Raw genomic sequence first — 12,587 nt, forward strand, 5'->3', positions numbered from 1 at the left:
TTTTGTTTTAATGGTGTAATCTTATAAAAATAAAGTTTACAAAAATTATGTAGTTTGATATGCCATCTTAAACTATAATAATTCTTTCTATTACAAAATATATTTTACTTTAGTAATAATATTGATTTGTGGTTTTTTTTTTTTTAAAAACAATTTAAAGCCTAATATTTTTTTAGATTATACGTTCACTTTGTCCCGTTGATGTATTTCATTTATTAAAAAAAATACAAAAAATATATTCAAAGCAAAAAATGGAAAACTTAAACCCTAGATTCTTTCTACTTTTTTTGTATTTGTATTTTTAATTTTTTTAACAAGACACGTGATATTATGTCAATACTTCAAAAAAAAAAAATGAAGTGTGTGGTAGAGAATTTCGATTTCTCTGTAGACGTAGCAACGTCCTTTCATGTGTTCATCATTCTGATGGATGCTTGTATCAACCAGTCATAGTTGATTGCTTCTCCATTGAAGTGATAGTTTTTGGGGATTTGGTTCACATTTACAACCTTCATTTTTACTTACCTCGAGTCTGATGTTTACGAAAATTCTCACATTAGTCAATTGATTTTTGTTTTCATATACAACGCTTCTAATTTTTAGGTTTTACTTCAGAAACGAAGAAAGAAAATGGATAACGTTATGGGTGACCCTCTTGCGCAAGCAAGATTGTGGACAGAGTGACTTTTCTTCAATCAGGAAGAAGAGCCGGAAAAAGTTAAATCTAATGGAAGAATCACGGTATCCTTTTCTTCCACTTGATCTTCCTGAGTCTGCATCTTCTCGGAACACCAATAGATCTAATTTAGATGGGTCTGGAAGTCGTGGGTCTGGAAGTCGTGGGTCTGGAAGTCGTGAGTCTAGTCTTACAGCAGAATTGAAGAAAAGAGGTCATGGAAGTCGATCTTGGATAAAAATTGATAAAAATGGAAACTCAAAGATTTTGAAGCTCGACAAGGCTACTATAATGACACATTGTTGTTTGCCTGCTGGGGATCTCCGACTTTTAGACCCTGTGTTCATTTATCCTTCTACAATATTAGGAAGGGAGAAGGCTATTGTGGTCAGTCTTGAACAGATCAGATGTATAATCACTGCTGATGAGGTTATCCTGATGAATTCCTTGGATGAATGTGTTCTTCAGTACAAGTCAGAATTGTGCAAACGCCTTCAGACAAACGTAGATCAAGCTGGTAAGAAAAGCATACCAAGCTAAGTTGTTTACTGAATTGAACTGAATATTTGCTTTTAACCCTCAGTAGCCCATCCTAAGTTCTTGCCGAAAAAGGATGCTCGTGCAATGCTACGGTGGTTTATAAACTTTCAAGTTTACAAAATTAAATGCTGCATGGATTGCTTACAATGTCAACCAATTTGATTCAGAGGATCTGCCTTTCGAATTTAGGGCATTGGAGCTGGCTTTGGAATTAGTTTGCATGTCTCTTGATTCTCAGGTAACAATCTGCACCACTTGCCAAACAATTATGGAAGTCCTTGATAGGGAAGGAATCCAGTTTTATAGTGTCGGATTTGTTCTTAAACTTTAATTTTCAGAAGAATATTCCATTGGACTTTTTTTTTTTTTTTTTTTTTTTTTTGGTTTTTGTCTCCAAATCTGATAGGTATGCTAATGGCACTCTTAAAATCCACCCCTCGATGCGACCATTTTGGAATGCTAATGAGCCAGAAGAGTTACAAGGTGGGCTGGTTGTATGGCACTTTTCGTCCATCTGATAGTCCACTATACTTTCTGATGAGAATTTTTAACCAATCTTTCACCACTTAGACTTGCATTCCGTGGTCCTGGGATGCGCCACGATCAGTCTTAGCTACTTTTGATTGTTATGGTTGGTTTGACGCACCGACTTTAACCCAGCATAAGGGCTTCTATCTCCCTAAAGATTAAAATAAGCAAGCCCCTCTTGTGGAATATAATTTAAAATATGGGGGTGTGCAAACTAGTTTAATACAACCTTTGCTTGGCATAGGCTTTTGAAACTAAATAGACATGTATTGAGGCCTTATATACACGATAATCTAACTTACTTCATGTTAGGTGGAAACTAGGTTTGCATTCTTGGATCGGATTGAATCCAGATCAACATTTGTTGTTCTTTTATTAGTCAAATAACTTTGTCTTCAACTTAGGTTTTGCCAACCCTGTTGGATGCATTTCATGCATGTAGGAAAGAATGCACTGATCGGATATTAGCCATTCAAGTTATCCATATTTATTTAGACAGTCAACAAAACCTCAATCTCCATTCCTTTGTGCCTATATGAAGACTTCTCCACCATTGAAATCTAATTGGCTTCTTGCTTTCTGTTAAAAGTTTGTCAATTACATCCACATTTCTTAACATAACAATTTAGTAGGAAAACAACATAGTACTGAAACTATACCTATAGGATTGCTTCCAATGTCGCAAGCTTATTATTTCACGTGCATTTTTATAAGATTGGTGGGCTTGGTACAAACAGGGTTTTCTAGAAGCTATTAAGTGGGTAAGAATAGATAGTTATATCAAAATATTTCCAAAACATAATTTACTCGTACATTTGTTGTATAATGTTAGATTTTGAACATCTACCTGACAAACCAAAGCTTGAAACATTATTGCCAGTTCAACTCCTTGCACTAAGAAGTTTCTGGATTTGATAGGTAAAAGAACTGGAAATGGAGATATATCCTGTCTTAGATGAGTTAGCAACATCTATTAGTACCCTTAATCTAGAACGTGTGCGTAGACTCAAAGGCCAGCTCCTTGCCTTGACTCAGCGGGTTCAGAAGGTAAACTTGTCAGGCCTTTCATGTTTGGATATCTTCATGCTTCTCATGTTCTAAATTAAATTAAATTTCCAGATCCGAGATGAAATAGAACATCTTATGGATGATGATGGGGACATGGCTGAGATGTATCTGACTCAGAAGAAACAAAGGTCTGAGGCTTATCTGTTAAGTGATGTTCGTGCACCAACTAATACTTTAGGTGGGACCAGAGAGGTTTCAAATTCTTCTCCTGTTTCACCTGCGGGGGCCTTCAGTAGAGCTCCATTTTTACAAAGGGCTGTTAGTAGTATCATGTATTCGAGCAAATATCAAAGCTCAATGGGTTCATCTCCTGGTGGGGAAAACATTGAAGAACTAGAAATGTTGCTTGAGGCATACTTTGTCACTGTTGACAATACCCTGAGCAAGTTGTTAACGGTATGAGATATTTTGACTCCCTGTAAAGCATGTATTGACCTTTTATGTTTCTTTTGGGTTCAAAACAAATGGCAGCTATTTAAAAACTCTAAAGTTTGAAAATCAGTAAGTTACTCATATCACCTTATGTCTTATGAGTGACTTTGCCACGTCTCTAATCTTAACCGATCAGCTTGCATATTAGAATTCATATCATTAATCCTTATTGCATGGAATTTAGAAAGTTTGAGCATGTTATGTTGTGTATACTCAGAAAGAGAGGCACTTAGTTATTGGGATAGGGTCCTCCAAAAAAGTGATTTGGAGGAATTGCCACTTTACTTTGCTGATACTGATATCAAAATTCCATTGCTTCTATTGATGCAGCTTAAAGAATACACTGATGACACTCAAGATTTGATCAATATTAAACTGGTAAGGCATGATTGATGCCTCCAGATTTTATGTAGCATTTTCGCGCATTCATTTGAATTTCTAAACATATAAACTAATGTGTTAAATGTACATTAATAGGGAAATGTTCAGAACCGGCTCATACAATCTCAGTTGCTTCTTACTGCTGCGCTCTTTGTGGCTACAATATTTGCTACTGTCACAGCAGTATTTGGAATGAATTTTGAAGACTCGACTTTTGACTATCCATCTACATTATATTGGGTTGTGGCTATTACTGGTGTTGCCTGTGGGTTTTTGTATTTATCTTTCCTATTTTATTTACGGCACAAGAAAGTCTTCCCGTTGTAAATTTTGCACTTGACAACTAGGTAGCTTAAAAGTCACAAGAAAATCTTTTGACTATCCCGTTCCTATTTTATTAAAAGCATAATAAGCACTATAAAAGCATTAAAAGTGCATGGTAGCTTCCTACTAACATAAGGTGTATATGGTGCTATTTTGGAAGGGTACATTGGTCCTTATTATGTAGATGCTAGGCCATCTGATCACCACTTAAAGTTGGTTATTTGGCAGCAGCTGCTGCTTTTGACTTGGAGCCAAGATGTGTCCTTCACAGACAAGGTAGTGCCAGTATAAACTTTATTGACAATTGTCAACAGCAACCTAGACTCAGACTCTAGAACAACCGATACAAATTTTACACAAGGAAACTCTACAACCAACGGCTACTATTTCACACTAGAATGGAAATCACATCCACCGAATCCTCTTAATTTATTTTTCAAACTTTGTAATGTTACAAATTCTGTACAAAATACTTCTCTGTACATGTTATATAAAATACAAGGCTCTCGATAGACTCTCACGGTGTGTGAGACTTTTTCACAAACACCTGTTGTGCGACCGTCTTTAAACTTCACCCTCAAACTTCCATCGGTACATTTGATAGAACATCTTGGGATTATAGAAATTTCTCCTTTTCAGTTGCAATATTAAATCTGTCAGAGCATTTCTAATTATGTATTGTTAAAAGAAATTTCAGTGATATCCATGATTGAACTATACATGTTTTCTTCTTCTTCTCTCTCTCTCTCTCATCATGTGAACTATTGGTCATACATTGAATACATAATTCTTTGAGCATTCAAAACCACAGAAGAACCTTGCCTGGTCTTCTCCACGATCCGCTCTATCAAAAACTTCTCCAGCTCATCGCCATCTTCACTCTCACATATATCATTTGATTCTGAGCTCCTTGATGTCTTCTCTTCCCGAATCCTGATCTGGTCATGATTTGAATTGCTTGACCATCTGTCCCCATTTATATCATATTGTAACATTGACCCATTATCTCTAACATCACCGATTTGGTCCTTAAACAGATTTTGGTCAAAAGGATTCAATTCTTTCGCAGTAAAGTAACTGTCAAAACTCGTGTCTAGTGGAGCCTCTTCCTCTGTTATTGCCATCCTGATATTGCCTTTTTCAGCCTCATTATAAGTATCCGAGGCTTGTTTTGACAGATTTATAACGGAGGGCCCATCCATGTCATTGATTTCATCTATAAAGGTTCGGTTTTCTTTGGTTAATAAAGAATCTTTTTCCATGCACAAGTCATTCTCAGAGATCATATTTTCTGATTCCACAGAAAGCAAGCTCTTCCTGGTCTTTTCAACTGCAGTTTCGAGCTCCTTGATGCGTGCTTCAAGCCGCAACTGAATCACCTCATGAAGACGCATGCTCAACTCCTTAGGTGACACTGCACGGTATTCAGCATGAGTGTGGTTGGTGGAGGTCTCATTTCCTTCAGAATCTGAGTCAGATAAACCACCAGATAGCCTATGGATCTTGATGGGTCTCAAATCTCCGCGAACAACATCCACCACAAAGTCGGGATCCAGCTGCAAAAACACTTATCCAGAAGTATTGTAATACAGAAGACAAAAGTAAATTCTCGTGGTTTACAAGGAAAACAGAATTTTAATCTGAACTGGACCAGTAAATTACTTAATAACGGTAAATGTACCACACATTGGTTTAATTTCAGTGTATGGTCTGGAACGTGAGAAGACGATTCTTCTTGAAGGCGAGATCACAGCAGGAGTTGCTAAGAGTATGCCAAAAACGAATGAGGTTTGTCTAAGAGGACACCAAAACCGGCAGGACACAGCCTTCCCATAATCAATCGGATATCGTCTCCAGGCTCTTGGGCACGAAGAAAGGCTCACATACAAATTTGATAAGATTTAGGGGCATAATTACCTCAACATAGTTGGATATTGTCTCCAGGCTAGATGGTTTCATGTTTGATTGCAACCTTTCTAGTTCAGCTTCAAGCTCTGCCTCACTTTTACTTATTGCCACACAGTCTTCTGTCTTCCCATAATCTGGTTTCTTCTCTAGGTCCCTATTCCCAAGCACCTTAATAGTAAGCAAGTCTTTCATCTCAATCTCCTCGTGCAAATCTTGAACCAACTGCTTAGTTTGCTTCAGCTGGTCATTTAACTTTTCTGCTTCTCTTTTATGAGCAACTATGGTAGACATCATTCCAATAGTGATTCCAAGAAAGAAAAGAAGCATTCCATTGGGTGAACCTAATAACGGTAAATATTTTAAGCACAAAAGGAAAATGAAGAGATATACAATCACGTATCAAGCCAAGCACTTGAAAATCAAGATGCTTGATGGACATGTAAATTGCCTCTTGTAAAAAGCAGTAGATCTTCAAAAACAATTTCCATTTCCATGGCCACCCAAATTTAGTTTAATTTTTCAAGTACCTTGTGTGTAATATATCCCGAATTGTGTAAAGGGCGAATCTTAATCCTTTTAGGAGGGAGAAGTTCAAGCCCTCTGTAATGAACTCTATAGGTTACTTTGTTAAGTTCCTAATTATTGCAAAGACTTAAATTAATTAAAACCTCCTACAATCATACATTTCAAGGTAAGTTAATCACAGAGAGAGAGAGAGAGAGAGAGAGTAGCGTAAACATAAAACGAAATGTCAAAGTAAGTTAATCAAAACCAGAGAAAAGATCATTTTTTTAGAACGTGCCGTTTTCCCTATGTTTCGCTTCAATTTTCTACTCTCCATTTGCATGTGCATGTCCTCATTGGAACTGTTACTACCTCTGCTGATTGTCAGGCTCCCATCCGACACCAAATGAGGCGTCGCTGCCGCCAAGGTTGTAGGTGTTGGTGACTGAACTGAAGTGTACGCATAATACTCTTCCATTCTATACAGCAGCGCAGTCACTACACAATTTTCTGAAGGACTCACTGCCCCAGGCTTTACAAAATACCCACAAACAGACCTACCCCTAAACGGCCTCCTGCTTCTGCTACCTCTACCAACCCAAACCTCTGGTATTAACAAATCACCACGCTCATCGTAACTGCCATTTGCAGAATCTGAAGGAAGATTTCCTCCTGTTTGGTTACGGGGACCGGGCTGGAAGTAAATGGAATTCTCCGAAGCTCCTTCGTTTTCCTTATCAGAAAACCAGTACTCGGCTATGTAGCTAGCACCATAAAGTGCGGGAACAACCCAAAAATCCATTGCTTCCTTCTCTTCTGACATGTAAAAATCACACCCTCAGCCTCCTCAGGGCCTCAAATTCATTTCTGTAGTCTGGAGTCTGGCTTTAAAGAAAGAGAAACCGAACAGAAAGAAAACAGAAGACAAAGGAGAGACGTTGATCCAATTACCAGACAGCTGAGGAGGAACAACGCACGTCAGTCTGTTATCTGCAACTGTTTGGACTGAAATGAGGGTCTGAAAATGATAATAAAAAAGAAACGTGAGATAAAAATGTGAGATATTTTTTTTCTTATTAGAGAAAATATGCTTACAACCGTGAATTGCGTAATTGCCGCGTAATCGCTTTGAAAAAAATGAATAAAACATGAGACCCATATGAAAAAAATTAATTTTTAATAATGGATCTCACTCTTTTTCAAAACAGTTACGCACTTCACGGTTGTATGTAGAATTACTCTTCTTATTAATACCTGTAGTCAAGTCGACTGGTCCTTTACTACTATCGTCTCAGTTGATTTCAGCTCAAATTTTGATTTATTCTAATATCTATACATCAAATTCTTAAATTTATTTTAATTCAAAAATTTTTTACGTTAAAAATTATAACATTTTTTTATTTTTTATAAATACATTTAAATTTATCTTAATATCTAAACATATATAAACTTATTTTAAATAGATCTCACAGACATTTCACTATCTCAACTTATTACTATTTATAAAGAATTCAACTAAACTAAACATCCAGCCTAATTGTTTAAAATTTTTGGTTTATATTGTAGAATTATTCTCATAATCTTGACCGAGAAGAGCAATTTTTATATATAAAAAAACTTCACAATTAACTAGTGAAAATAAAAAGAGTTCAAAGTGTAATAAATACGAGAGAGAAAAAAAAAAGGCAAATGGATAAATAACAAGTCACAATAAGATTAATAATTTTTTTTCTTTATTAAAAAAGTGATAATCAAATAAGTGAAATACTTTAATCATAAATAAATATTATAAAAATAAATTTACAGACTGACATAATTTAATATGGTATATTAGATTGTAAAATTAATTATATAATAAAATAAATTTAACGTATTATATGAAATTATATTAATTTATAAATATTTTTATAAAATTTATTTGTGATTACAATACTTTTTATAAAATTAAAAAAAATTAAAATAATGAGAAAGTCAAAGAGAATCAGAGCTCACAAGATGAAAGTTTTTTTTCCTCTTTATTAAATTAGTAATTACAAATGATAGGAGATTTTGGTCTTTATTTTTTATTTTTTAAATCTTAATGTCGAAAACCGGATGGCTATGTTGTTCCTTTTACATGTGGAGGGTTGAGATATGTAAATAAGATAAATTAAAAATTAAAATAAAATGACTCAATAAATACTAAGAAGAAGATACTTTAGAAATTAGATAAGAAATATCAAATTTCTATTCATTTTTTTTTTATAAAAAAATAGAAACAATGGGGACGTGATGCAATTTTTATTTATTATTACTTTGGCTTCATAATTCATGCTTAATTGTATTTTTTTTAAGTGTCAAAGCAAAAAATTATTACATATACGAAAGAGAATGGCAAGTCTTAATTTAGCCTAAAATTGTTATATTAACATTAAATCCAACACTTGTGTTACGTTTCCAATGCTAAGGGATAATTCTTTTTCACTTACACGTGTATACTCAACAATTAATTAAAAAAAAGGGCAAGGAAAAATCAATGATTTAATATGCACTTCAACTATAAAAATAAACTTATAAATTAAAATTAGCGTGATTTGATGTATTACATTAGATTATAAAAATATTTTTATTGTAATTAAATCTAATATATTATATGAAGTCACGTCAATTTATAAATTTATTTTTATAAAATTTTTTCGTGATTATAAAACTTCTTGATAAATAATTTAATTATTCAGAATGATATAAAAGCCCACGTCAATAATACGAATGTTAAGACGTACTTTGAATTTCAGATGAATAATATATATAATTAACAAAAAGGGAGATATTATTGAGCACGAATTAATCCAATTGATATATTATTAGGATTATTATTTGTTACTGTTATTATTAGGATTATTATTAGTATTCGATACTCCCTTTTCAAGAAGGATAGATCACTTGCTTGAGTCCTAAGCAAGTTCAAAAACTAGGACCGACCAGGAGTGGGAAACAAGCACGAAGCTTTCCTATATATACAGGTCCTCCGCTTAATGATAGAGCCATAAAGAACACCTACGAAGAAAACCTTTCGAAACCCTCCAGTCTTCTGATCTCTCTTTCGATCTTTCTCGATCTGTTGCGTTTTGTTTCGTGAGTTGGTGATAGCATAAATGGAGCAGATTCTGGGGGCTGTGAATAATACGGCTGGGGCGGAGAAGAGGCCAAAGACTAAGATAGTTTGCACGTTGGGACCGTCGTCTCGATCGGTGGACATGCTAGAGAGGCTTCTGAGGGCAGGGATGAACGTAGCTCGCTTCAACTTCTCCCATGGCGATCATGCTTACCACCAGGAGACCCTCAATAATCTCAGGACTGCTATGAACAATACCAGCATTCTTTGTGCTGTCATGTTGGATACTAAGGTATTCTTTCCTTGTTCTTCCTAAGCTTTCTTTTCGATCTTTCATCTTGTTACATGCAGTATGTTCGATTAATTCTTCCTTTAATTCTTAGCACTAAAAAATTGGGTGAGAGTTTTGAGATTTGGGTATTTTAGCCTTCCTGCTATATATCTTATAAGTATACACGAAAAGAAAAATTATCTACTTGGTACTGGTATAGAAAGAAAAATTGTACTGCTATTGCAAAAGCATTGGTTTTTCTAGATTATTCATCAACAGTTGAGTCTTAATGAAAATTGACCTCTAATATTCGGTCAGAAACTGCTTTGCCTTAAACTTTTCTCCATAAATCATCAGTGGTATAAATTTTCCTAGCTTTAGAAAAAAAATTGCGGTTGTAGAAAGAGATGCTTTGTAAAAGAAGAGGTACTGCATTAAAATCTCTTTCGTATTCTTCAAGTTTCTGTTTATGTGCTCCAGAATGATGCTAATTAATTTACTTTCTAGAAATAAAGATCTTTGTTGTGCTTTGAAGATTCTTAATTATATCGATGCTGAATTTTTCCAAACAAGACACTCGTGGGGGACTGAGTCCATGTATCTATCTACACCGAGCCAGTAATATTGGACTCAGTGTTTTCACCTGGTTCTTAGTTTCCTTCCTCAGAAGAAGTTTCAATTTAGTTGCAGATCATGTTGAGGATACTTGGCTTTTTTGTCTGTTGTTGATTTCATGTCTTTTTTGTTGTTGTTGTTGTTAATATTCATTTGAAAATTTACAGGGTCCCGAGATTCGAACTGGGCGTTTGAAGGGATCAAAACCCATACAGCTTCAGCAGGGTCAAGCCATTACCATCACCACTGACTATAGCATAGAAGGTGATGAGAATATGATAAGTATGAGCTATCCAAAGTTGGCCGAGGATTTGAAGCCACAAAGTGTTATTCTTTGTGCCGATGGAAGTATTTCTCTTACTGTCGTGGCTTGTGGCAAGGAACAAGGTTTGGTCCATTGTATTTGTGAAAACTCTGCAGTTCTTGGTGAGAGGAAGAATGTCAATCTCCCTGGGGTTATTGTTGACCTGCCAACCTTAACTGATAAAGACAAAGTGGATATTTTGGATTGGGGAGTTCCAAATAAGATTGACATAATTGCTTTGTCTTTCGTTCGCAAAGGTTCTGACCTTGTGGAGGTCAGAAAATTGTTAGGACCGCATGCAAAGAATATCCTTCTCATGTCAAAGGTATGTCGATATGATATGTGAATCATTTGCTAGGATTGGCAAACATTTGAAGATTTTTTTGTCAAAACTCGAAGGAGACATGTCTGAGTTAGGAATTTCTCTTCTGTCTTCAAGATCATATATATATTGACTGTAGCACTAGTTTACCAAGATAACATTCTGATATACGGACTGTTTTCTTGTGTTTTGGTAGGTTGAGAATCAAGAAGGCGTTTCTAATTTCGAAGATATTTTAGCCAACTCAGATGCATTTATGGTTGCACGAGGTGATCTAGGAATGGAAATTCCAATCGAAAAGATATTCCTAGCTCAGAAATGGATGATACTGAAAGCCAACACGCAAGGAAAACCAGTGGTGACTGCTACCCAGATGTTGGAATCCATGACCAAATCTCCCCGGCCAACCCGAGCTGAAGCCACAGATGTTGCTAATGCAGTTCTTGATGGCACTGATTGCGTGATGCTTAGCGGAGAAACTGCTGCTGGGGCATACCCTGAAATTTCTGTTCAAACCATGGTGAGAATCTGCAGAGAGGCAGAGAGTTTTATAGACTATGGAATACTTTTTAAGAGAATAATGGAAACTGCAACGATGCCTATGAGCCCATTAGAAAGCCTGGCCTCCTCAGCAGTGAGCACTGCCCGTAGCATCAAAGCAGCCTTAATTTTGGTCCTAACCAAAGGTGGAAGCACAGCAAAGCTGGTGGCTAAGTACAGGCCGAGCATGCCCATTCTGTCTGTGGTGGTTCCAGAGATAACAACAGATTCTTTCGACTGGTCTTGCAGTGATGAGGCGCCTGCAAGGCATAGCCTTGTTTATAGGGGCCTGTGTCCTGTTTTGTGCTCAGCATCTGCAAGAGCTTCACCTGAAGAGTCGACCGAGGAAAGCATAGAGTTGGCCCTCCAACATGCAAAGACGAAGAAACTCTGCATGCCTGGGGACTCGGTCGTCGTGTTGCACAGAGTAAACACTGCGTCTATTATCAAGATCATGACCGTTAATTGACTTTTGTTTCGTCGGATTGTTGTCAATAGTTTATTAATCTAGTTTTGGTGAGGATCTTTGACACGTTGATGGTTTAGATGCACCATCACTACAATTTTGTATCCTTTACTTCGGATCCTCCTGTTTTCCTTTGTCTTTCAGGGAGCTATTCAACTACTCTTTCTGATATTAGGAATGCTTTCGAATCATGGAAAGAAGATTCATGTGATGTACTCAATTTTTGGAGGACAAAAAATGCTAAATTTAATACAAAATCTTATCAATAAATCAATTTGTTAAACTTATATAATAAATCTCTTGTAGCATCTCAAAGTAACAAACGGGAGAAGCTTACTTCTTTTGTATTTCGGGAGGTATTCTGTTCAGCATATCTTTTCATATTTCGGGGGATGCTTTCCTACACAATGGTCATGAAAAGATTTATTTAACGAGTATCCTTCTTGACATACTCGAGATATCTAACTGGTAATTGTGACGAGTCCGGCAATAAGTAGTATTCTTACATTCCAGCTTTTCTTCATTAACTATGAACATGTTATCAGATCACATGCAACGTCAATACGTCTTGCACTCCTAGCATTACTCATGTTAAAAAAAAAAAATGATATTTA

At 35.8% G+C, this 12,587-nt stretch overlaps 3 protein-coding genes across 3 annotated transcripts; 2 read left to right on the forward strand and 1 right to left on the reverse strand.

The window, feature by feature from the left end:
- The first annotated feature begins 320 nt into the window (after nt 1-320).
- LOC109014378 (magnesium transporter MRS2-5-like) lies at nt 321-4,074 on the forward strand. Its single transcript, XM_018996822.2, has 6 exons — nt 321-1,193; nt 1,384-1,454; nt 2,663-2,791; nt 2,864-3,208; nt 3,575-3,622; nt 3,722-4,074. Exons 1-6 carry the CDS (start codon nt 728-730, stop codon nt 3,950-3,952), a joined length of 1,290 nt encoding a protein of 429 aa, XP_018852367.2. The 5' UTR covers nt 321-727; the 3' UTR covers nt 3,953-4,074.
- A 368-nt stretch (nt 4,075-4,442) lies between these two features.
- Nucleotides 4,443-7,343, reverse strand: LOC109014377. Its single transcript, XM_018996821.2, has 3 exons — nt 6,734-7,343; nt 5,867-6,198; nt 4,443-5,505 (listed from the first exon to the last, which is right to left on the reverse strand). Exons 1-3 carry the CDS (start codon nt 7,182-7,184, stop codon nt 4,711-4,713), a joined length of 1,578 nt encoding a protein of 525 aa, XP_018852366.2. The 5' UTR covers nt 7,185-7,343; the 3' UTR covers nt 4,443-4,710.
- Nucleotides 7,344-9,296: 1,953 nt separating this feature from the next.
- Nucleotides 9,297-12,147, forward strand: LOC109014376 (pyruvate kinase, cytosolic isozyme-like). Its single transcript, XM_018996820.2, has 3 exons — nt 9,297-9,747; nt 10,509-10,970; nt 11,164-12,147. The coding sequence occupies exons 1-3, from the start codon at nt 9,496-9,498 to the stop codon at nt 11,974-11,976; spliced, it is 1,527 nt and encodes a 508-aa protein (XP_018852365.1). The 5' UTR covers nt 9,297-9,495; the 3' UTR covers nt 11,977-12,147.
- Nucleotides 12,148-12,587: the final 440 nt, after the last annotated feature.

Source organism: Juglans regia, chromosome 13, assembly GCF_001411555.2.
Source record: "Juglans regia cultivar Chandler chromosome 13, Walnut 2.0, whole genome shotgun sequence".
NCBI classification, from domain to species: Eukaryota; Viridiplantae; Streptophyta; class Magnoliopsida; order Fagales; family Juglandaceae; genus Juglans; species Juglans regia.

Bases quoted from the DNA above. Each gene is read 5' to 3' on its own strand.
- LOC109014378 (XM_018996822.2), top strand. From the start codon at position 728: ATGGAAGAATCACGGTATCCTTTTCTTCCACTTGATCTTCCTGAGTCT. The intron at 1,455-2,662 runs GTAACAATCTGC...TGGATTTGATAG, and splicing joins GCATGTCTCTTGATTCTCAG to GTAAAAGAACTGGAAATGGA. The intron at 3,209-3,574 runs GTATGAGATATT...CTATTGATGCAG, and splicing joins CCCTGAGCAAGTTGTTAACG to CTTAAAGAATACACTGATGA.
- LOC109014377 (XM_018996821.2), bottom strand. From the start codon at position 7,184: ATGTCAGAAGAGAAGGAAGCAATGGATTTTTGGGTTGTTCCCGCACTT. The intron at 6,199-6,733 runs GTAGTAACAGTT...TACCGTTATTAG, and splicing joins GAGCCTGACAATCAGCAGAG to GTTCACCCAATGGAATGCTT. The intron at 5,506-5,866 runs GTAATTATGCCC...GTGTTTTTGCAG, and splicing joins CAATATCCAACTATGTTGAG to CTGGATCCCGACTTTGTGGT.
- LOC109014376 (XM_018996820.2), top strand. From the start codon at position 9,496: ATGGAGCAGATTCTGGGGGCTGTGAATAATACGGCTGGGGCGGAGAAG. The intron at 9,748-10,508 runs GTATTCTTTCCT...GAAAATTTACAG, and splicing joins CTGTCATGTTGGATACTAAG to GGTCCCGAGATTCGAACTGG. The intron at 10,971-11,163 runs GTATGTCGATAT...GTGTTTTGGTAG, and splicing joins ATATCCTTCTCATGTCAAAG to GTTGAGAATCAAGAAGGCGT.